This window comes from Dama dama, chromosome 18 (genome assembly GCF_033118175.1).
Source record: "Dama dama isolate Ldn47 chromosome 18, ASM3311817v1, whole genome shotgun sequence".
Lineage (NCBI taxonomy): Eukaryota > Metazoa > Chordata > Mammalia > Artiodactyla > Cervidae > Dama > Dama dama.
The window spans coordinates 31,758,550-31,782,769 of NC_083698.1; the positions used below are offsets into that span (position 1 = coordinate 31,758,550).

General features: G+C 37.9%; 1 protein-coding gene and 1 non-coding gene across 2 annotated transcripts in view; one reads left to right on the forward strand and one right to left on the reverse strand.

The window, feature by feature from the left end:
• Window positions 1–24,220, forward strand: part of ELAPOR2 (endosome-lysosome associated apoptosis and autophagy regulator family member 2) — a 220,722-nt gene that overhangs the window by 131,202 nt on the left and 65,300 nt on the right. Inside the window, exons 3-6 of the mRNA XM_061166329.1 lie at window positions 5,097–5,292; window positions 11,547–11,694; window positions 14,786–14,872; window positions 18,881–18,986. Of these exons, the coding sequence (XP_061022312.1) occupies window positions 5,097–5,292; window positions 11,547–11,694; window positions 14,786–14,872; window positions 18,881–18,986 (537 nt within the window). The remainder of the gene's footprint in view (window positions 1–5,096; window positions 5,293–11,546; window positions 11,695–14,785; window positions 14,873–18,880; window positions 18,987–24,220) is intronic.
• On the reverse strand, window positions 98–233 carry LOC133073193 (small nucleolar RNA SNORA29). The gene has a single exon (XR_009696900.1). It is a non-coding gene; the product is annotated as a small nucleolar RNA SNORA29 (small nucleolar RNA).

Here is a 24,220-nt window from a genome sequence, read left to right on the forward strand (position 1 = left end):
AACAAAATTCTAGCAAACAGAATCCAACAACATATTAAAAAGATCATACACCATGACCAAGTGGGCTTTATCCCAGGAATGCAAGGATTCTTTATTTTATTTTTTTTTCAGCCATTTCATATGGGAGGAGGACACGAGCAATCCTCTCTCTTCAGATCATGGCAGTTCTCATCTATCCCATAAGCATAGCCACTAAAATCTATCAGGAGATAATGCGGTAGTCAAATGAGAAAGCAAGGATTCTTTAATACCTGCAAATCAATGTAATACACCACATTAACAAATTGAAAGATAAAAACCATATGATTATCTCAATAGATGCAAAGAAAGCCTTTGACAGAATTCAACATCCATTTATGATAAAAACTCTCCAGAAAGCTGGCATAGAAGGAACATACCTCAACATAATAAAAGCTATATATGACAAACCCACAGCAAACATTATCCTCAATGGTGAAAAATTGAAAGCATTTCCTCTAAAGTCAGGAACAAGGCAATGGTGCCCACTCTCACCACTACTATTCAACATAGTTTTGGAAGTTTTGGCCACAGCAATCAGAGCAGAAAAAGAAATAAAAGGAATCCAGATAGGAAAAGAAGTAAAACTCTCACTGTTGGCAGATGACATGATCCTCTACATAGAAAACCCTAAAGACCCTACCAGAAAATTACTAGAGTTAATCAATGAATGTAGTAAAGTTGCAGGATATAAAATTAGCACACAGAAATCTGTTGCATTCATATACACTAACAATGAGAAAACAGAGAAATTAAGGAAACAATATCATTCACCATTACAACAAAAAGAATAAAATACTTAGGAATATATCTACCTAAAGAAACAAAAGACCTATATATAGAAAACTATAAAACACTGATGAAAGAAATCAAAGAGGACACAAATAGATGGAGAAATATACTGTGTTCATGGATCAGAAGAATCAATATAGTGAAAATGAGTATAGTGCCCAAAGTAATCTGTAGATTCAATGCAAGCCCTATCAAGCTACCAATGGTATTCTTCACAGAACTAGAACAAATAGTTTCACAATTTGTATGGAAATACAAAAAACCTCGAATACCCAAAGCAATCTTGAGAAAGAAGAATGGAAATGGAGGAATCAACCTGCCTGACTTCAGGCTCTACTACAAAGCCACAGTCAACAAGACAGTATGGTACTGGCACAAAGAGAGAAATATAGATCAATGGAACAAAATAGAAAGCCCAGAGATAAATCCACATACCTTATGGACACCTTATCTTTGACAAAGGAGGCAAGAATATACAATGGAAAAAAGACAACCTCTTTAACAAGTGGTGCTGGGAAAACTGGACAACCACTTGTAAAAGAATGAAACTAGAATACTTTATAACACCATACACAAAAATAAACTCAAAATGGATTAAAGATATAAATGTAAGACCAGAAACTATAAAACTCCTAGAGGAGAACCTAGGCAAAATGCTCTCTGACATAAATCACAGCAGGATCCTCTATGACCCACTTCCCAGAACATTGGAAATAAAAGCAAAAATAAACAAATGGGACCTAATTAAACTTAAAAGCTTTTGCACAACAAAGGAAACTATAAGCAAGGTGAAAAGACAGCCTTCAGAATGGGAGAAAATAATAGCAAATGAAGAAACAGACAAAGGATTAATCTCAAAAATATACAAGCAACTCCTGCAGCTCAATTCCAGAAAAATAAATGACCCAATCAAAAAATGGGCCAAAGAACTAAACAGACATTTCTCCCAAGAAGACATACAGATGGCTAACAAACACATGAAAAGATGCTCAACATCACTCATTATCAGAGAGATGCAAATCAAAACCACAATGAGGTACCATTACACACCAGTCAGGATGGCTGCTATCCAAAAGTCTACAAGCAATAAATGCTGGAGAGGGTGTGGAGAAAAGGGAACCCTCTTACACTGTTGGCGGGAATGCAAACTAGTACAGCCACTATGGAGAACAGTGTGGAGATTCCTTAAAAAACTGGAAATAGAACTGCCATATGACCCAGGAATCCAACTCCTGGGCATACACACTGAGGAAACCAGAACGGAAAGAGACACGTGTACCCCAGTGTTCATTGCAGCACTGTTTTTAATAGCCAGGACATGGAAGCAACCTAGATGCCCATCAGCAGACAAATGGATAAGAAAGCTGTGGTACATATACACAATAGAATATTACTCAGCCATTAAAAAGAATACATTTGAATCAGTTCTAATAAGATGGATGAAACTGGAGCCCATTATACAGAGTGAAGTAAGCCAGAAAGAAAAACACCAATACAGTACACTAACGCATATATATGGAATTTAGAAAGATGGTAACAATAACCCTATATGCAAGACAGAAAAAGAGACACAGATGTATAGAACAGACTTTTGGACTCTGTGGGAGAAGGCAAGGGTGGGATGATCTGAGAGAATAGCATTGAAACATGTATGTTATCAATTATGAAACAGATTTGCTGCATGAGACAAGGTCTGGTGCACTGGGATGACCCAGAGGGATGGGATGGGGAGGGAGGTGGGTGGGGGGTTCAGGATGGGGAACACATGGAAATCCATGGCTGATTCATATCAATGTATGGCAAAAACCACCATAATATAGTAAAGTAAGTAACCTCCAACCAATATAAATAAATGAAAAAAAAAAAAAAAAGGAGTTGATGATCTGAGCCACAGGCAGCTCCCAGTCTTGCCGACTCTTGTTTTAGTGTAATGTATGCTCTTGGTTTATGATATTGTTTATCAGTTTACTAGAAGACCTATAAACCATACAAAGTAAAATAAAATTTTTTCTATTACTGTATTTCTCTCTTGGTAGTGTCAGTACTGATTACAACCATATGTTGTGAGCATTTATTAAATGCAAGAAGCTCTATAGACTACTTTGTACTGTATTTTCTCAGTATATCCCTATAGGGCAGTATTATGATTATTATCTGATTTTTCAGAGATAGAAACTGAGGCCTGAAGTAGCTCACTCAAGGTCACAGTTTGGAAGTGGTACAACTTGATCCAAGAGAGTTTTGACCTTATAGCCAGCATGCAATACTTTTTGCCTAATCTTTTCTTATTTTCTGATATCCTGCTAATCTGGGGGTTAGAAGTTCATTGTACAGTATCTTAAACTCTTTTGAAGAAAGCATTTATTCATTGGATAAGTAAGTAGATGAATATAGGTTTTAGCTCTAATCCTTTATTTTTTTCCCTCAAAATTAGCTTGTTCTTATTTCTTGCCACATTTCCAAATGTATTCTAAAAGGGAAAACTATCTAAATGTGAGGTTTTGCTGCCTCACTGTCTGCTGGGAGATTTGTTTTTCTTCATCGGGCAATTTGGAGGTTTTATTTTGTTCTTGTTTCTTTAATATCCTGATTAAAGGATTAGAAAGCTCTTTGCTATGTTTGAGTCACTAATACTGCCCTGAGCACAGAACCACACACTTGGGGGACTAGATTTGCGTTCGCTGAATGAGTAATAACTTAACAGAAGAATTGCCGTCTTTTCTGTGTCATCTGTTCTGCACTTTGCCTGTGGCTTCTGTCTCTGGTTCCATCTGAGGATCAGCACAGAGCCTGGCATCAGTAAAAAAAGAAAAAATGTGGAGGCTGTGGAAATGACTGGGTGGGAGTCATGAATATTGGATGGAGTCATGAAAATGTGGACTCATGGTTTCAGAGTGGAGATGCTTGTTTAGCTGATACACATGAAGCACTACCCTCTTGTTATCCCCTTTGTGTTTATGTTACTCACTGGATCAACCTTTTTCTTTCATTTTTATTTTATATTTTATTGGAATATAGTTGCTTTACACTGATGTGTCAGTTTCTGCTATACAGCAAAGTGAATTAGCTATATGCATACATATATGTGCATGCATGCTGAATCACTCAGTCATGTCTGACTCTGTGCAACTGCATGGACTGTAGCCCACCAGGCTCCTCTCTCCATGGGATTCTTCAGGCAAGAATACTGGAGTGGGTTGCCATGCCCTTCTTCAGGGGATCTTCCTGACCCAGGGGTTGAACCTGCATCTCTTAAATCTCCTGCGTTGACAAGGGGGTTCTTTACCACTAGCACCACCTGGGAAGCCCATGTGTACATATATCTCCTCTTTTGGGATCAACCTTTTATTTGCACTTAGTATTAGTCAGGTACAATTCAGTTCAGTTCAGTTCAGTCGCTCAGTCGTGTCCGACTCTTTGCGACCCCATGAATCGCAGCATGCCAGGCCTGCCTGTCCATCACAAACTCCCAGAGTTTGCTCAAACTGATGCCCATCGAGTCGGTAATGCCATCCAGCCATCTTATCCTCTGTCGTCCCTTTCTCCTCCTGCCCCCAATCCCTCAAAGCATCAGGGTCTTTTTCAAAGAATCAACTCTTCGCATGAGGTGGCCAAAGTATTGGAGTTTCAGCTTCAGCATCAGTCCTTCCAATGAACACCCAGGACTGATCTCCTTTAGGATGGACTGGTTGGATCTCCTTACAGTCCAAGGGACTCTGAAGAATCTTCTCCAACACCATAGTTCAAAAGCATCAATTAGCTAATATTAAAAAATAATGATGCCTGTTTTTTTGAACCTCGAAGTCTCACATCAATTGATAAGTAATATTTGTCTATCTGTTTTTCTATCTTTAGGGGGGGCTGTTATAAAAAGAGTATTGTAGGGGTACAGAGGGAGCCCCAGTTGACTGCCTGGAGGGACAGGAACCCATCTTCTGTTGTAAAGAGAGTCACTTTTGAGTTAGGAATAGGAGTTTTCAGGGTGAGCACATGGGTTGGTCAGCAACTCCAAAGAAAGACTAGAGTGACAAGAAAGAGGATGAAATATTTTGGGAGTGATAATAATTTTGTTATGGTTGGAAGAGAACGGGTCAAGTGATGAACCTGGTAAAATGGGGTGGGGACAAACTGTGATGTCCCTGTAGTGATAAGGAAGACTTTGGAAAACTTTAATTAGGGTGTAACATGATCAGAGCTTTATAAAAACAATGCTAGTGATAGGTGTGAAGGGAGGAAATTGAAGGGGGGTGTGTGATGACTAACAGGTTATGTATTCTGTCTTCCAGCTTTCTCCTGTGCTTCTGGGGAGTATCTAGAAATGAAGAACCAGGTATGCAGTAAGTGTGGTGAAGGCACCTACTCCTTGGGCAGTGGCATCAAATTTGACGAATGGGATGAATTGCCGGCTGGATTTTCCAACGTCGCAACATTCATGGACACTGTGGTCGGCCCTTCTGATAGCAGGCCAGAGGGCTGTAACAAGTAAGAATCCAAAGGAGCCTTGAAAAGGGTGTAGTTGCTCTTTTCCAGAAAGAATCTTGGTATTGATTGGGATTATAGGTAAACTAACTGCATATGTGCTGCTGAAGCAAGCACTATAGGTAAACTAATTGCAAACAGTCATATTTTTTAGACAGTCCTTATGAATAATGTAGCTGAATTTTCATGAGGTTAAAGTAATTGCTCTTAGGACATAATATATAGTATGCAAAATGCAATACAGGTATTAGAAAAGCAACTTAGTTTTCTAATATATTTATAACTATATTAAAGCCTGTAGTATTTCTATAAACTCTTCTCTAATTTTAATGAATATTTTCCATTTTTAAAATTTTCCTTGAAAAGGAAAAATATATAAGCTTCATTTATATACTTGATGACTTTCTGCTACATAGAGTGGGCTAAACACCTAAGGTAGAAACACTTTTACTTAATTTCCACCTTTTAAATAGGAGATTATAGCTTTGCCTGTGACAATATTGGAGGAAGGTTAAATTGTTTTAAAAAAACACAGAATTTTTATCTTTGGGTTCTTACCCTTCCTGTTTTCTTATATTGACTATTTAACATTCCCTTTCTTATGCCCGTGTTTTGTACAATTAAACTTCCAGCCTCTGGCTACCTTCTGACAAGGATGGTCACATTTTTTCCCCTGAGCTAAAATGATTCACATAAAAAATGGCTCACATTTTTTACCCTGAACTAAAAGTGTTGGGGAATTATTTAGCTGTGAAAGTAGATATGTTTGCTCCTTCCTTCCTACCTTCCCTTCACGCCCCTTGCTTTCTAGCAGTCTCTCTCTCTTGGCCAAGAGACATTTTTACTCTTCTAATAACGGTCATTTCATCATATAGAGTTGTGACATTAGATAGCATTAATAGGATTATTCCTCTAACTATATAAAAATTATATGTATGTGTGTATAAATGTACATGCATATGAATGCAGTTGATCCTTAAGCATTATGGGGGTGGGAGTGCTTACCTCCTTAGAGTTTAAAATTCACTTACAACTTTAAGTTGGCCCTTTGTATCCTCCCTTCAGCAACTGGTGGATTCAACCAACCATGGATCCAGTAGTACTGTAATATGTATTTAGTGAAAATCATCTGAGTATCAGTGAATGGTGCAGTTCAAACCCATGTTGATTATGTATGTACATATATTAATACATATATGTGTATATACATGCACATACAGATAACCCCTGCTTTTCCAGAGTTTATTTAATACATCATTTCACTTTTATGAATGACCTGTATTAGTACCTGTTTTTGTTAACCAAAAGAAATCCAAAGAGGATTTTTGCTTTTACAAAAAAAAAGTGAGGGGTTGGGGGGGGTGGGTTGCAAAAGGCAAAAATGCTGTTTAGCATTGATTTTGCAGCAAATGGAGCTACCCTAGAGGCAGTGTGCATCCTGGGCCGTGAGAGTGGCCCCACTAAGCTCTTTCTGGGAACTACATTCAGCATCTCAGCATCAGGTCATCATAACTTTGAACTGTATCTGTGGGATCATTGCTTTCTCATAGTTTATTTTGTAAATTAATTTGTGTCCTAAGGTAATTACTTCTTTGCTTTATACCATTTCAGCTTATGAAAGATTTCACAGGAACACTGTACCTTTGTATAATGTGCAAAACCTTTTGTGTATATAATTTAATTTAAACTCTTTAAATTAAAGAGTTCTTTAGAGGAGAGTACCAGCAGGATGTTATAGGACCTCAGATCTTTGTTTTAGTGAGCAGGAGATATTCATATGGCTTTTTTTCCTACTTGGAATTGCTTATTCATTAAAGAAATCGAATGATAAGCAGAAATTTTTCAGTGTATTGAGTATCATTTTCTCAGTGTAAATTTCAGTCTTTTACTGCTAAAGCTTGTCTCCTTTCCTCCCTCCTTTTCCTTTTTTCCTTCCTTCCTTTCTTCTATCCACCTAATCTTGCTTTCTTTTTACTTCTTTTTAATTGCTTGGATCATATAGAAAATGTGTATTAAACTTTGTAAGAAATTGTCAAAGAGATTTTCAAAATGATTGTAGCATTAGACTCTAGCAGTACATTTCAATTCTAGTTATTTACATTGTAAAATATTGTACACAAGTCTTGGTTTATTTTAGTCTTTCTAGTGTGTGTATGAGAAATGGTATTTCTGTGTGTTTTTATTTGCATTTCCTTCTTTATAAAGGTATTGAGCACCATTCATATGTTCATAGTCCATATGTTTGTGGGTGTGTGTGTATGTGTCAAATATTTATCCATTTGTTATGTTTTTGGGTCAGTTTATTATTGAGCTGTAGTAGTTCTTTGTGTATGCTTGACATGAAGTTTTGTCATGAATCTATATAATATTTAACCTATACACATATGCATGCACATATACATATATGTGTGTGAAATAGTTCTTTTATCTGCAGCTTTTGCTTTCTCATTTTCTCAGTGGTGTTCTTAAATGAGCAAAAGTTTAAAATTTGAAAAAGTACAATTTATCAATGGTTAGTCTTTTGACATCTTTATATATCTTGCAAAGGCTACAAATTGCAATTCTTAAAGTATAACTAGTGTTGTTATTGTACTTTTATATAATATGTAAAGCTTTACAACAATATAGTTACCTTTATACCCTCATCCTGGTGCTATTACCATATGTCTAGGAACACATCATAAATCCTGTAATACAATGAAATGTGTTTCAAAGAATCAGTTAATTTTTTAAAAATTTGAGAGAAATGTAGCTTTATGTTTTTATTATGTATTTATGATTGTTGATACTCTTTTCTCCTATTTTTCTAAATGTTTATTCAGTATTATTTTTTTAATCTGTAAAATTTTCTTTATAATTTCATGCAAGTCTGCTGCTCATAAATTCTCTCAACTTTTTGAAATCTAAACACATCTTTATTTAGCCTCAGTTTTGAAGAATATTTTGTTGGACATAGGACTCTGGACTTTTACTTTTCTCCTTCTATGTTTTAAACGTGTTCCATTACCTTCTGAAGTCTCCCTTGTTTGTGATAAGAAAAAAAAAGAATTAGCTGTATTTTGCTTGGTTAGCTTCCTTCTATGTAATGTGTCATTGTTTCCCTGACTACTTGTAATAAGTTGTCTATTTCTTTGCTTATAATGTGTTCTCTATTTCTTTGCTAGTTATGTTGAGATGTGGAAGTCTCAGTCCCTTATTATTATTATTATTATTTTGTTAGTAAAAACAAAGAATTTGCCAAAAATCTCATTCTCATAACCCAGAGAGAAAGTTAAATTTGAAGAGAAGGATATTAAGTTGTGTTGTCATACAGTCTGGTTGGCAACTTTTTTGGCCCAAAAGTTGACACATGACTCAAAGAAAGCATTGGATTTCTTTGTATTTTTACTCTGCTTGAAGTTGACTGAGCTTCCTGGGTTTGTAGGTTGATATTGTTATTAAATTTGGAAATTTTTTAAGCTATTCTTTCACCAATAATGTTTTTCTGCCCCCTTCTCTCCCTATTTTCCTTCTATAACTCCATTTACATGTATCTAACATACATGTAAATTATGTAAACTCCATTTACATGTATCTAACGTACATGTAAATTATGTAAACTCCATTTACATGTATCTAACATACATGTAAATTATGTAAACTCCATTTACATGTATCTAACATACATGTAATTTACATGTATCTAACATACACTTGGTATTGTCCACAGTCACTGAGACTCCATTTTCCCCACCATTTTTTCTCTTATACTTCAGATTATATAGTTTCTATTGCTGTATCATTATTTCTTTTGCAATTTCAAACTTGATCTTAAGCTCATCTATTGAATTTTAAATTTCACAAATAGTAATTTTCAGCTGTAGAATTTCCATTTAGTTTTTAAAATAGTTCTTATTTCCCTTAAAATAGTTGAGATCATTCATCCCTTCACTTACTGTATTCTTCTCTTGATGTTTTTTGATTATATTTTTAAAAGCTGTCTTAAATGCTTGTCTGTTTCTTTTGATTCTTTTTTGTCAATTAAGGGTCATATTTTACCACTTCTTTGCATTTCTAGTAAATTTTTAATGTATCTTGGCATCATGAGTGTTACAATGTGGAGAATGTGGATTATTTTTTCTTTTGTGTAAAAGATGTTGGATTTTGTTCTGGGAGGCAGCATATTTACCAGAAGAGTGTCTCGTTAAGTCTGGTATTTAGAATTTTTTTAAGGTGGCTCTGTATTGGTTTCACACTTAGTTCTAGGTCATGGTCTTTACTCTGGGGCATACTATGGCCTACTCCCTCTGTTTTTATAAATAATGTTTTATTGGAAAACAGCTGCACTCATTTATTTATGTGTTATCTATGGCTGCTTTTGAGCTGTAATTGCCTAGTGGAGTACTGCAGGAGAGATCATATTCTTCATAAAGCCCCAATTATGGACTCTTTGGCCCTTTATGAAAAAGTTTGTGGATACCTACCCTAGGGCATGGCCCTTATTCCTAAAATGTGGCACTTCTGGGGTCTCAGATGAATGTCCAGTGTGGTTATTAAGTTTTCTCCTCTCTGGCTGGCCTGGAGATCCTGAGATACCCATAAAAGTGACCTCTCTGATTTTGACTTAGTTTTGCAGTGATTGTTCTCTGCTAGGCCTGCATACTCCAGCCCTGAGCCTGGGCCTACAGAGAAGCCCCATGTGGACTTCTGGAGCCCCAGTTTTCTCTGCTTCTCATGCCTGTAAATTCTGGTTATTTCAGCTTCCCCCAAACATTCATCCCTGTTTCTCCACTCCGTGAGGCCACTGTGCTCTGCTTGGGAGCTATCTCCCAGTGCCAGAGTCTGGAAAGTGTCCTGAAGAATGAATGAGGTCAGGATCAATTTGGACTTTGTCTCATGCGTTTTCCTGCTGTCAAGAATCTCAGTCCTGCACTGGCTAGTGTCAATGCCTGAGCATGGCTTGTGTGTTTTGTTTAGTTTACTAGATTGTTAAAGAAAAGGGCAAGTCCAATACCAGTTAATCATGTTGAGACGTGGAAGTCTCAGGCTTTTGTTATTATTTTTTTGGTTAGTAAAAAGAATTTGCCAAGAATCTCACTCTTATAATCCAAATGGAAAGTTAAATTCATAGAGAAGGATATTGAGTTGTGCTGTTGTACAGTCTGGCTGGAAACATTTTTGGCCCCAAAGTTGACACATGACTCACTGTTGATTAATCTAAGAATTAGTTTATGGTTAGATTTACAACCCAACTTTTGTTCATAGTGTATTTCCTTAATCTTTTATTTTTTAGATAAAATTTCCAATCAGACTTTTGCTCCTACTATGTACCATGACACTGTGATCTACATTTTATTTAGGTTCACTTTATTATTTTTTTCCCATCTGGTTGATCGTGTGTTCTTTTTTTTTTTTAAACAATTGAAATATAACAGTTGCATAGCAAATTGATATTATGCTAGTTTCAGGAGCATTACATAGTGATTTGACAGTGGCATATATTATGAAACGATCACCACAATAAGTTATTACAATATTGACCATATTCTTTATCTTGTTTTTTACAACCTCATGACTTATTCATAACTGGAGGTTGGTACCCCTTCATCCCCTTCATCTATTCTGCTCCCCCCTCCCTAGCAACCACAGAAAACTAGTCTGTTCTCTGTATCTATAAGTCCCTTTGTGGTTTGTTTCTTAGATCCCACGTCCTCTCGCTCTTTTTTCTGCTCAGTGTTGTGTGGTGACCTGGATGGAAGGAGAGTTTGAGGGAGAATAGATACGTGTGTGTGTATAACTGAGGCCCTTTGCTGCTCACCTGAAACTATCACAGCATTGTTCATTGGCTATACCCCCATACAAAATAAACATTAAAAAATATTTAGATTCACTTTAAATGGACTTTTTCTAGGATGATTTCTTCTCTCATAATAAATGGACACCCCTGCCAATATGTGTTTGTAAATCAAACTTTAGATATTATTTGAGAGTAATTCCATCAAAGACTGCTAGAATTAGTGATCAACTATCTAGTGATTACATTTTGGTGATAAGCAGCAGCTGCATAGCCCATTAGTTGCCTAATCTTACCATGATTTTAGGAAGTTGTGTGCCACAAGAACCTTTTTTCAAGCAGTGGTATTGGCCTTTGGGGTACACATGCGCTTCAGACTCCTCTGCTGTGCTTTGTCGACAGAACCGCTTTTAAATCTCAGTTATAGAACTTGTGAACAGAAGAGGTTTCTGAATGCTAACATGAAATGGCTTTGTTTCCACAGCTCTTCTTGGATCCCTCGTGGAAACTACATAGAGTCCAATCGTGATGACTGCACGGTATCCTTGATCTATGCTGTGCACCTCAAGAAGTCAGGTTATGTCTTCTTTGAGTACCAGTATGTGGACAACAACATCTTCTTTGAGTTCTTCGTAAGGCCTTTTATATTCTAGAATTCATTTTTTAAAGGGCATTCATTCTCTTAATCGTTTGTTCCCATTTCATTGTGTGCATTGGTTTTTTGTGTTAACTGAAGCTTTCAATAAGAAATATTTACTTTTTCTATAATACTTTCTGGTTAATAATTATTTCTTTACCTCTAAGTTCTCTCCTTGTAAAATAACACTGGGGTTGTTTTCCTTTTGGATATGATCATTAGGTGACCATTTGGTTGAGACTTTTTGTGTGATGAATATATTTCCTGAGATTCATTTAATTTTTTATAGTGATAGATGCTACTTTGTTTAAAAATATGTTTTCACCAATGTTAGTTTTTATTTGAAAAGATTTTTTCTTCTCTTTTAAATTTTAAATATTTGAATTATTTAAGTGTATTCATGGGCAATATTTCAGAACTAGAAGTGACTATATCTTGCTGATTGTCCTAGTTTTGTACAATATAAAGAAATCAATGGATGAGGTAGTTGATATCTCTGGCAAGAGATTAAATAACATTACAGACTGACTATAGGATAAAATAATAGTCTAACAGAATAGGCTATTACCACAAAAAAGAGATTAAATAAAATTACAAACTATAGGATAAAATAATAGTCTAACAGAATAGGCTGTTACCACAAAAATTATTTAGCTATTTTATGTAAACTGTACCTAATTGTGCAAATATTTGTTGTGGCAGTGACTCAAATGCTTGAGAAAAATTTGTTCCAATTGACTTCTAAAACCAAAAAAAAAAAAAGTTTGTTTGTTGTGCAAGTAACTGGGAAAATATCTTGTAACATGTTTCTGTGGCCCAGATTTCAGGAATAAATGTACTGATAATGCTAAAGCAATTTTATATTGCTCTTGATAATGGAAATTTCTAAATCAAAAGTTTGCTAGGAAGAAATATTTTCCATGAATGTATGAGCCTAAGATTTAAAGTCAAGAGATTCTGGTTCATGTCCTAACTCCACAGTTGCTGGTTGTGTGTTATTGGACAACTAATTTTTCAGCTTTCAACATTCCTTTTTGTAAAGAGGATTGTAGATCAGACCTTTTAAGGACACTCTTAACTCTTAATATCCTTTGATGAGTTTAAGATGTTAAGCAATATTCAAACAGATTGGCTTTTTAAGTTACATTTTGTTTGCAAGACACTTCTCAGAGTGAATAACTCCAAATTCCATAGGATATTTTTGCAATATTACTAAAACAAAGGTAAAAAGCAAGGTAACTGTATAATTGTTTGAATAAACATTTAGTTGTGTTGTCTATTAAGTCCTTTGAGAGTTGTCAGTAAAGGTATTCTTAAGGCATGAAGTTTCATTGCTTCCTCTCAGTGATGCCTTTGTTCTTCTGGTTATGGATAGAAAAGGGATGGTAAGTTTATGCTTCCTCTTTTATTGATGTTTCAGCTTCATAGGTTGTAATTTATTGACTCAGAGAGTTAGTGCCTTATGTCCATCCTGCTAGTAGTTAATGGAAAGGGAATGTCTGAAGATTAAAGGATGCAGATGTACCTGTGAACATTACAGATTGAAAGCAGTATAGTATTTAATGTTAGGAGTCTGGGAGTTTCATTCAGCTCTCCCCTCCACACATACTTTTCTCTCTCTCTTTTTTTTTTTTTTAATGAGAAACTCAAACCTAGACAGAAGAAGTGATTGGACCAAGGTCATATCTTTACTGGTTACTTTTAGAGTGAGTAACAAAAGAACTCAGATCTCTAGAATGCTAGTAGACTGTCAAAATAACACTAGATGTATGATATCCGCTGAGAAAAAAGCTTTCAGTTTATGCAAACATGGACTAAAAAAGGTATATACAGGGTTTATAGCTGTTTAAAAATGGCTTAACACTTGCATTGATTGTCATTATGCTTATAATATAAATATGATACTTAAATTCAGTTAAAGTGAATATCCTCAGTAGCTGATTTTCTCTGGTTTTGGCTGTTAAAAGGATCTGTTTTCTAGTTAGTGAAGTCTATAGGAAATAGCTCTTATGTAGAAGATATTAATGCTGTTTGTGAAATTAGTCATGGGAATGAATGAAGTGGAGAAATGACTTAAAGAATAGAGAAATAGCCATTTTGGAAGAGATATAGACAGTGAGATATTATTTCAACCCTACTCTGATGCTGACTATTATGTGCTCACTTGCTAAGTCATGACTGACTCTCTGCAACCCCATGGACTGTAGCCCGCCAGGCTCCTCTGTCCAAGGGATTCTCCAGGCAAGAATACTGGAGTGGATTGCCATTTCCTTCTCCTGGGGATGTTCCTGACCCAGGGATTGAACCCGGGTCTCCTGCATTGCAGGCAGATTCTTTCCTGACTGACCTACGAGGAGAAGTCAAGACTGTAAATATAGCCTCAAGAAGTCAAGACTGTAAAAAAAATACACAGACATCAAATATGTCCTGTGTAGACCTGGTCAGGAGGTCCAGGAGAGACCTGGAGAGGTATGTCCCAACCCCTAGGTATTTTGGAAGAATTGTCTGAAAAGCACAAAATGTTTGGTGCTGAAGATATTAGCTGTATTTATTGAATTGCTATAGAGTATCAACATTTGTCCTCAAATACCAACTGGGGTCTTTGACTTTGGCTATAGCCGCTTACATACACATTTGGGTTAAGTCCTGGGGAACTGAAAGCAAAGCATATTTAATTTACTTATTAATTTAAAGTTTAAATGGCCCTAAATCTGATAAAAATAAACTTATTGGGCCTGCAAAGCTTTTATATTTTTGCGATGACTTTTTCTCCTCTATGTGAATTTTCAGTGTTAACTGCCCTCTCTTCCTCTGCCTCCCACACTCCTGCTTACCCAATTTCTGACTTCTTAATTGGCTTGTCTTTTTGTTACAATAATGAGGATGCTTCACTTAGAACTACGCACTCATACGCATTTGTCACTCAGGCTCCAGAGATCTTGTGTGTTTACTTATTGAGAATTGCTCGTGGCTATTGTTTCCTACACACTGAAAGAAGCTTTTGTAGCCTGTCCTGTGGTGAGTGACACATCTAATTAAAACCACCTTTCACTGAGCTTTACTGGGCCCTTGTGTTTACTCCACAGATTCAGAACGATCAGTGCCAGGAGATGGACACCACCGCGGACAAGTGGGTAAAACTCACAGACAATGGAGAATGGGGCTCTCATTCTGTAAGTCTCTCTACTCTTCTCTCCCACCAACCCCATTCTTCTCTTTTCTTTTCTCAAACTTATTTTTTAAAGTTTATTTTAAATAAAAAAATTATCTTTTAATTTAGAAATTTCTAGTTAGGGAAGAAGTTGCCCCTAAGTTTCATGGACTCGGGCTCTTTCTAGTATTATTTTTTTTCCTTTTCCTTTCTCTTTAGCTCTGTCTCCCTGCTCTTTCCTATCACACTCCAACTCTCCTGCTTTTCAAGGGAGGCATTAACAGGAATGAAGTCTACTCAGAATTAATGTACAGAATCTCTGGGTATGTAAGTTTACAGATGTGGTAATCTCGTGAAAGAGAATCAGTGACTCCTGGCATTGGATGGATCCTTGAGTTCGAAGCATCACTACAAAAAAAGCTAACAATGGATGTGATGGAATTCCAGTTAAGCTATTTCAAATCCTAAAAGATGATGCTGTGAAAGTGCTGCACTCAATATGTCAACAAATTTGGAAAACTCAGCAGTGGCCACAGGACTGGAAAAGGTCAGTTTTCATTCCAGTCCCAAAGAAAGGCAATGCCAAAGAATGCTCAAACTACTGCAAAATTGCACTCATCTGGAAAATTCTTCAAGAGATGGGAATATTAGACCATCTGACCTGCCTCTTGAGAAATCTGAATGCAGGTAAAGAAGCAACAGTTAGAACCATACATGGAACAACAGACTGGTTCCAAATCGGGAAAGGAGTATGTCAGGGCTGTATATTGTCACCCTGCTTATTTAACTTATATGCAGAGTACATCATGAAAAACGCTGGGCTGGATAGAGCAAAAGCTGGAATCAAGATTGCTGGGAGAAATATCAGTAACCTCAGATATGCAGATGACACCACCCTTATGGCAGAAAGTGAAGAAGAACTAAAGAGCCTCTTGATGAAAGTGAAAGAGGAGAGTGAAAAAGTTGGCTTCAAGCTCAACATTCAGAAAACTGAAATCATGGCATCCGGTCCCATCATTTCATGACAAATAGATGGGAAAACAATGGAAACAGTAACAGACTTTATTTTCTTCGACTCCAAAATCACTGCAGTTGGTGACTGCAGTCATGAAATTAAAAGGCGCTTGCTCCTTGAAAGAAAAGCTATGACCGGCCTAGACAGCATATTAAAAATCAGAGACATTACTTTGCTGATAAAGGTCCATCTAGTCAAAGCTATAGTTTTTTCAGTAGTCACATATGGATGTGAGAGCTGGACTGTAAAGAAAGCTGAGCACTGAAGAATTGATTCTTTTGAACTGTGGTGTTGGAGAAGACTCTTGAGAGTCCCTTGTACTGCAAGGGAAGAAGATCCAACCAGTACATCCTAAAGGAAATCAGTCCTGATTATTCATTGGAAGGACTGATGCTGAATCTGAAACTCCAATACTTTGGCCACCTGATGTGAAGAACTGACTCACTGGAAAAGATCCTAATGCTGGGAAAGGTTGAAGGCAGGAGGAGAAGGGAATGAAGAGGATGAGATGGTTGGATGGCATCACTGACTCGATGGACATTAGTCTGAGCAAGCTCCGGAGTTGGTGATGGACAGGGAAGCCTGGCCTGCTGCCTGGCCCGCTGCAGTCCATGGTGTTTCAAAGAGTCAGACACGACTGAGCAATGGAACTGAACTGAGTTTTGTTTACCCAGCTTTCTCTGCAGTCACCCCAAGAAGCAATTTTCAAAAGTCTAGAAAAATGGTATAGATGAACCTTTTCACAAGGAAGAAATAGAGACACAGATGTAGAGAACAAATGTTTGGACACGGAGAGGGGAAAGGGAGTGGGGTGAATTGGGAGATTGTGATTGACATATATACGCTACCAGGTATAAAATAGGCAACTAATGAGAACCTGCTGTATAGCAAGGAAACGCTACCAAATGCTCTGTGGTGATCTAAATGGGAAGGAATTCAAAAAAGAGGGAATATGTGTGTACATATAGCTGATTCACTTACTGTACAGCAGAAATGAACACAACATGGTAAAGTCCTATACCCCAATTTGATCCCTGGGTCGGGAAGGTCCCCTGGAGAGGGAAATGGCAAAGCACTCCAGTATTCTTGCTGGGATATCTCATGGACAGAGGAGCCTGGCAGCCTACAGTCCCTGGGGTCACAAAAATCAGACATAGTGACTAAATAACAACAGCTGCTCTGGTTTATAGTAGTTGTATTTCTTTATTCTTTAGACACTTGACCTTGTTTCTTTGACTCTAATAGTTCATATGAGAAACAGGACCAATTTTGCAGAGTTAAATGAGAGGATACATTTGTTATTCAGTTGCTCAGTCATGTCTGACTCTTTATGACCCCATGGACTGCAGCACCCCAGGCTTCCCTGTCCTTCACCATCTCCCAGAGTTTGCTCAAACTCATGTCCACTGAGAGTATACATAGGGAAGGCCTAACATGGTGCTTGTAGTGTAGATTGAACACTGTTTCAATAAGTGACCATCCATCCTTGCCTTTGTGTTGTAGCAGATACCTCATCCTTGAGTGATTAATATAATGCACCCTTTCAGAGTAATTTTTTAAATCTGTATGTCTGGATATTAGTACCAATTAAGATCCATTCACCTAAGCTTTCAGTCCTCTGGGCTTTGAAGGTACAAGTAACCCTTGGCAGCAAATACGCTTTCTTCACTTAAAAAAACTTAACACAAAGGATAAGTATTTAATGTACTGCTTTTCTGACTCTCTGGCAGGGTGAAGTAGTCAACATATGTTTTAACTTTATACTGCTTGATTTCGGCCAGCCAGACTCCATAGAAGAATAAGGGTGGCAAATAAGAAAGCAAAGCACCCTTCAGTTCAGTTCAGTCGCTCAGTCGTGTCCGACTCTTTGCAACCCCATGAACTGCAGCACGCCAGGCCTCCCTGTCCATCACCAACTCCTGGAGTCTATCCAAACCCATGTCCATTGAGTTGGTGATGCCACCCAACCATCTCATCCTCTCTTGTCCCCTTCTCCTCCTGCCCTCAATCTTTCCCAGCATCAGGGTCTTTTCAAATGAGCCAGCTCTTCGCATCAGGTGGCCAAAGTATTGGAGTTTCAGCTTCTACATCAGTTCTTCCAGTGAACACTCAGGACTGATCTCCTTTAGGATGGACTGGTTGGCTCTCCTTGCAGTCCAAGTGACTCTCAAGAGTCTCCTCCAACACCACAGTTCAAAAGCATCAGTTCTTCTGTGTGCAGCTTTCTTCATAGTCCAACTCTCACATCCATACATGACTACTGGAAAAACCATAGCCTTGACTAGACAGAACTTTGTTGACCAAGTAATGTCTCTGCTTTTTAATATGCTGTCTAGGTTGATCATAACTTTCCTTCCAAGGAGTAAGCCGTCTTTTAATTTCATTAGTTTACTTGACTGAATCAGCATGAAATTGATTGGAAAAGTAATTTGATAAAAATGTTCTGGTGGCAAAGAAAGCAAATATTAGACATTGTATCATTTAAATTCTGGATCCATAGAGTCAAATCAGGCTATTCTATAAGAACAGTCCTATTTTTCTTTTGTTGCTGTTGCAGTGTTGTTTGTTAAGTAATTTTAAAAGGAAGCAAACTCATTCTGTTACCTTTTTGTTTTCAGAGCCCAGAGATTTACTTATGAATAGTGACAGCAATCAGTATGTAATTGGGCTGAGTGCCTCTCACAATCTAAATTGAGTCTTTTAAATATAAACCAGGTCTTTATGCAAATGATTTGAAAATGATTTTATCTTCTTCCATGCTTGAAGAATTTTCTGTTCCTCCCCTTTTACTGTATTTTTGGGGTTGGCAAACCTTTTTTTTTTTTTTTTTTTTTACAAAATGTGAATTTAAGCAAAGCTTAAGTCTCAATAAGTAGTTGATTTAAATTTGTGGGTTCCAGGTAATTGTGTTTCATTATAATGTGTTGAAAAGTGTATAGGGGATTAGCTTTGATATAGGTATGGTTGGAAGTAGCATGGTTCATCTGAGCCGAGTGTCTTGTGTTCTCTTTACAGGTAATGTTGAAATCAGGCACAAACATACTGTACTGGAGAACTACAGGCATCCTTATGGGTTCCAAGGCAGTCAAGCCAGTGTTGGTAAAAAATATCACAATTGAAGGTATTTCACATCTGTCTCCTTTAGTCGTCGCCTATCCCATTTTATAGTTAGTTAAAATATTGACTACATTGTTGGTTTCACTGGTTCAAGGGGATATGGGACAAAAATTAGCAGGTTAGGCATCATATTGGCCTAGAGATTCTGGTTTTATTTCTGGCAAGTTGGCTGTTTGTTTTTCCTGTCCCTAAACTGAATGATTTAATCTGTATGAGAAAGTAAAAATAATGACAATTGTAGGTGTCTTGAAATAAAAGAAAACAATCTTTATTAATAACCTCCTCTTCATTCAAGACTTCATTGTGCTGGCATAGTACTAATACAGGTCATGACTGTATCCTTAAAAATAACAGTGAAATAAATATCTTGGCCTGTCTCCTACACCTTTTGCATCTCTTAACAAACTGTGCATTTTCTGATTCCTGAGGGTGGACCATATGGTCTGGCAAGGTTCATTATCAGAGCTACTTTTAATTAAAGCAGTGATTCTCTTTTATTTAACTTTGATTTACATTTTAGTATGGTCTAAGTGTGCATCTTCCTGTGAAGATAACTCATTAGTTATAGGGACATCTGCTGGTGATACCTGGAATTACAAACTTGAAGAAAAATCAGCTTTTCCCTGGGTCTCATGGGTCTTGTCTGTATGTAACTAGTGAGCATTGGAGAAAAAGGGAACTGGTAGACACAGAAGAGAATGGTACAGAATTGGAAGGAATCAGAATTTACTCCATTTCTGATTAATGAAGTTGTTTTGATAGCTGAGATTATACACTGATTCTGTTCAGGTCAGTCACTCAGTGCTGTCGGACTCTTTGTGACCCCATGGACGGCAGCACGCCAGGCTTCCCTGTCCTTCACCAACTCAGAGCTTACTCAGCTTCGGTCCATTGAGTTGGTGATTCCATCCAACAATCTCATCCTCTGTCAACCCCCTCTCCTCCCGCCCTCAATCTTTCTCAGCATCAGGGTCTTTTCCAGTTAGTCAGTTCATCTATCAGGTAGTCAAAGTACTGGAGCTTCAGCTTCAGCACCAGTTCTTTCAATGAATATTCAGGACTGATATCCTTGAGGATTGACTGCCTTGATCTCCTTGCAGTCCAAGGGACTCTCAAGAGTCTTCTCCAACATCACAGTTCAAAAGCATCAATTCTTCAGTGCTCAGCAGACTTTATAGTCCAACTCTCACATCCATACATGATTACTGGAAAAAAAATAACCTTGACTAGATGGACCTTTGTTGACAAAGTAATGTCTCTGCTTTTTAATATGCTGTCTAGGTTGGTCATTACTTTTCTTCCAAGGAGCAAGTGTCTTTTAATTTCATGGCTGCAGTCACCAACTGCAGTGATTTTGGAGCCAAAGAAAATAAAGGCTGTCACTGTTTTCATTGTTTCCCCATCTATTTGCCACGAAGTAATGGGACCAGATGCCATGATCTTCGTTTCCTGAATGTTGAGTTTTCAGCCAACTTTTTCACTCTCCTCTTTCACTTTCATCAAGAGGCTCTTTAGTTCTTCTTCACTTTCTGCCATAAGGGTGGTGTCATCTGTGTGTCTGAGGTTACTGATATTTCTCCCAGAAATCTTGATTCCAGCTTGTGCTTCATCCAGTCCATTATTTCTCATGATGTACTCTGCATATAAGTTAAATGAGCAGGGTGACAATATACAGCCTTGACACACTCCTTTTCCGATTTGGAAACAGTCTGTTGTTCCATGTTCAGTTCTATTGCTTCTTGACCTGCATACAAATTTCTCTGAGCTGACTGTGGCTCAGATCATGAACTCCTTATTGCCAAATTCAGACTTAAATTGAAGAAAGTGGGGAAAACCACTAGACTATTCAGGTATGACCTAAATCAAATCCCTTATGAGAAGTGAGAAATAGATTCAAGGGATTAGATTTGATAGACAGAGTGCCTGAAGAACTATGGACAGAGGTTTGTGACCTTGTATAGGAGGCAGTGATCAAGACCATCCCCAAGAAAAAGAAATGCAAAAAAGCAGAGTGGTTGTCTGAGAAGCCCTTACAAATAGCTGTGGAAAGAAGAGAGTGAAAGGCAAAGGAGAAAAGGAAAGATATACCCATTTGAATGCAGAGTTCTAAAGAATAGCAAAGAGAGATAAGAAAGTCCTCCTCAGTGATCAATGCAAAGAAATAAAGGAAAACAATAGAATGGTAAAGACTAGAGAACTCTTCATGAAAATTAGAGATACCAAGGGAACATTTCATGCAAAGATGGGCACAATAAAGGGCAGAAATGATATGGACCTAACAGAAGCAGAAGATATTAAGAAGAGGTGGCAGGAATACACAGAAGAACTATACAAAAAAGATCTTCATGACCCAGATAACCACAATGGTGTGATCACTCACCTAGAGCCAGACATCCTGAAACATGAAGTCAAATGGGCCTTAGGAAGCATCACTATAAACAAAGCTAGTGGAGGTGATGGAACTCCAGTTGCGCTATTTCAAGTTCTAAAAGATGATGCTGTGAAAGTGCTGCACTCAGTATGCCAGCAAATTTGGAAAACTCAGCAGTGGCCACAGAACTGGAAAAGGTCGGTTTTCATTACAATCCCAAAGAAAAGCAATGCCAAAGAATGCTCAAACTACTGCACAGTTGCACTCATCTCACACGCTAGTAAAGTAATGCTCAAAATTCTCCAATCCAGGCTTCAGCAATACGTGAACTGTGAACTTCCAGATGTTCGAGCTGGATTTAGAAAAGGCAGAAGAACCAGAGATCAAATTGCCATCTGATAGATCATTGAAAAAGTGAGCGAGTTCCAGATAAACATCTATTTCTGCTTTATTGACTACGCCAAAGCCTTTGACTATGTGGATAACAACAAACTGTGGAAAATTCTTCAAGAGATGGGAATACCAGACCACCTGACCTGCCTCCTGAGATATTTGTATGTAAGTCAAGAAGCAACAGTTAGAACCAAACATGGAACAACATACCGTTTCCAAATCAGGAAAGGAGTATGTCAAGTCTATACATTGTCACCCTGCTCATTTAACTTATATGCAGAGTACATCATGAGAAATAATGGACTGGATGAAGCACAAGCTGGAATCAAGATTGCTGGGAAAAATATCAATAACCTCAGATATGCAGATGACACCACCCTTATGGCAGAAAGTGAAGAAGAACTAAAGAGCCTCTTGATGAAAGTGAAAGAGGAGAGTGAAAAAGTTGGCTGAAAACTCAACATTCAGGAAACGAAGATCATGGCATCTGGTCCCATTACTTTGTGGCAAATAGATGGGGAAACAATGGAAACAGTGACAGCCTTTATTTTCTTTGGCTCCAAAATCACTGCAGTTGGTGACTGCAGCCATGAAATTAAAAGACACTTGCTCCTTAGAAGAAAAGTTATGACTTACCTAACGGCATATTAAAAAGCAGAGATATTATTTTGCCAACAAAGGTCCATCTAGTCAAAGCTATGGTTTTTCCAGAGTCATGTATGGATATGAGAGTTGGACTATAAAGTCAGCTGAGTGCTGAAGAATTGATTCTTTTGAACTGTGGAGTTGGAGAGGACTCTTGAGAGTCCCTTGGACTGCAAGGAGATCCAACCAGTCCATCCTAAAGGTAATCAGTCCTGAATATTCATTGGAAGGACTGATGCTGAAGCTGAGGCTCCAGTACTTTGGCCACCTAATGTGAAGAACTGACTTATTGGAAAAGACCCTGATGCTGGGAAAGATTGGAGGCAGGAGGGGAAGGGGATGACAGAAGATGAGATCATTGGATGGCATCACTGACTCTATGGACATGAATTTGAGTAAGCTCTGGGAATTGGTGAAGGACAGGGAAGCCTGGCATGCTGCAGTCCATGGGGTCACAAAGCGTCAGACTTGACTGAGTGACTGAACTGAACTGAGCTAATAGAGCTTCTCCATCTATCAATGCAAAGAATACAGTCAGTCTGATTTCGCTATTGACCATCTTGTGATCTCCATGTGTAGAGTCTTCTCTTGTGTTGTTGAAATAGGGTGTTTCTATGCCAGTGCATTCTCTTGGCAAAACTCTGTTAGCCTTTGCCCTGCTTCATTCTGTTCTCCAAGGCCAGATTTGCCTGTTACTCCAGGTATCTCTTGACTCCCTAGTTTTGTGTTCCAGTCCCCTATAATGAAAAAGACATCTTTTTTGGGTGTTCTAGAAGGTCTTGTAGTTCTTCACAGAAATGTTCAACTTTAGCTTCTTCAGCATTACTGGTTGGGGCATAGACTTGGATTATTGTGATATTGAATGGTTTGCCTTGGAAATGAACAGAGATCATTCTGTCGTTTTTGAGATTGCACCGAACTACTGCATTTCACACTCTTTTGTTGACTATGAGGGCTACTGCATTTATTCTAAGGAATTCTTGCCCACAGTAGTAGATATAATGGTCATCTGGGTTAAATTCATCCATTCCAGTCCATTTTAGTTCACTGATTCCTAAAATGTTGATGTTTACTCTTGCCGTCTTCTGTTTGACAACTTCCAATTTACCTTGATTCATGGACCTAACATTTCAGATTCCTATGCAATATTGTTCTTTACAGCATCAGATTTCCATCACCAGTCACATATACAATTGGGTTTTATTTTTGCTTTGCCTCCATCTCTTCATTCTTTCTGGAGTTATTTCTCCACTGTTCTCCAGTAGCATATTGGGCACCTACCAACCTGGGGAATTCATCTTTCAGTGTCCTATCTTTTTGCCTTTTTATACTGTTTATGCAGTTCTCAAGGCAAGAACACTGAAGTGGTTTGCCATTCCCTTCTCCAGTGGACCACATTTTGTTAGTAGTCTCCACCATGACCTGTCCATCTTGGGTGGCCCTACATGGCATGGCTCATAGTTTCATTGAATTAGACAAGGCTTTGGTCCATGTGATCAGTTTGATTAGTGTTTTGTGATTGTGGTTTTCATCCTGTCTACCCTCTGAAGGAGAAGGATCAAAGGCTTATGGAAGCTTGCTGATGGGAGAGAAACTGACTGAGGCAGAAACTGGGTCTTGTTCTGATGGGCAGGGCCATGCTCAGTAAATCTTTAACCCAATTTTCTGTTCATGGGTGGGGCTGTGTTCCCTCCCTGTTGTTTGACCTGAGGCCAAACTATGGTGGAGGTGATGAAGATAATGGTGACCTCCTTCAATAGGTCCCATGCATGTGCTGCTGCACTCAGTGCCCCTGACCCTCCACCAGGCCATCACTGACCCACGCCTCT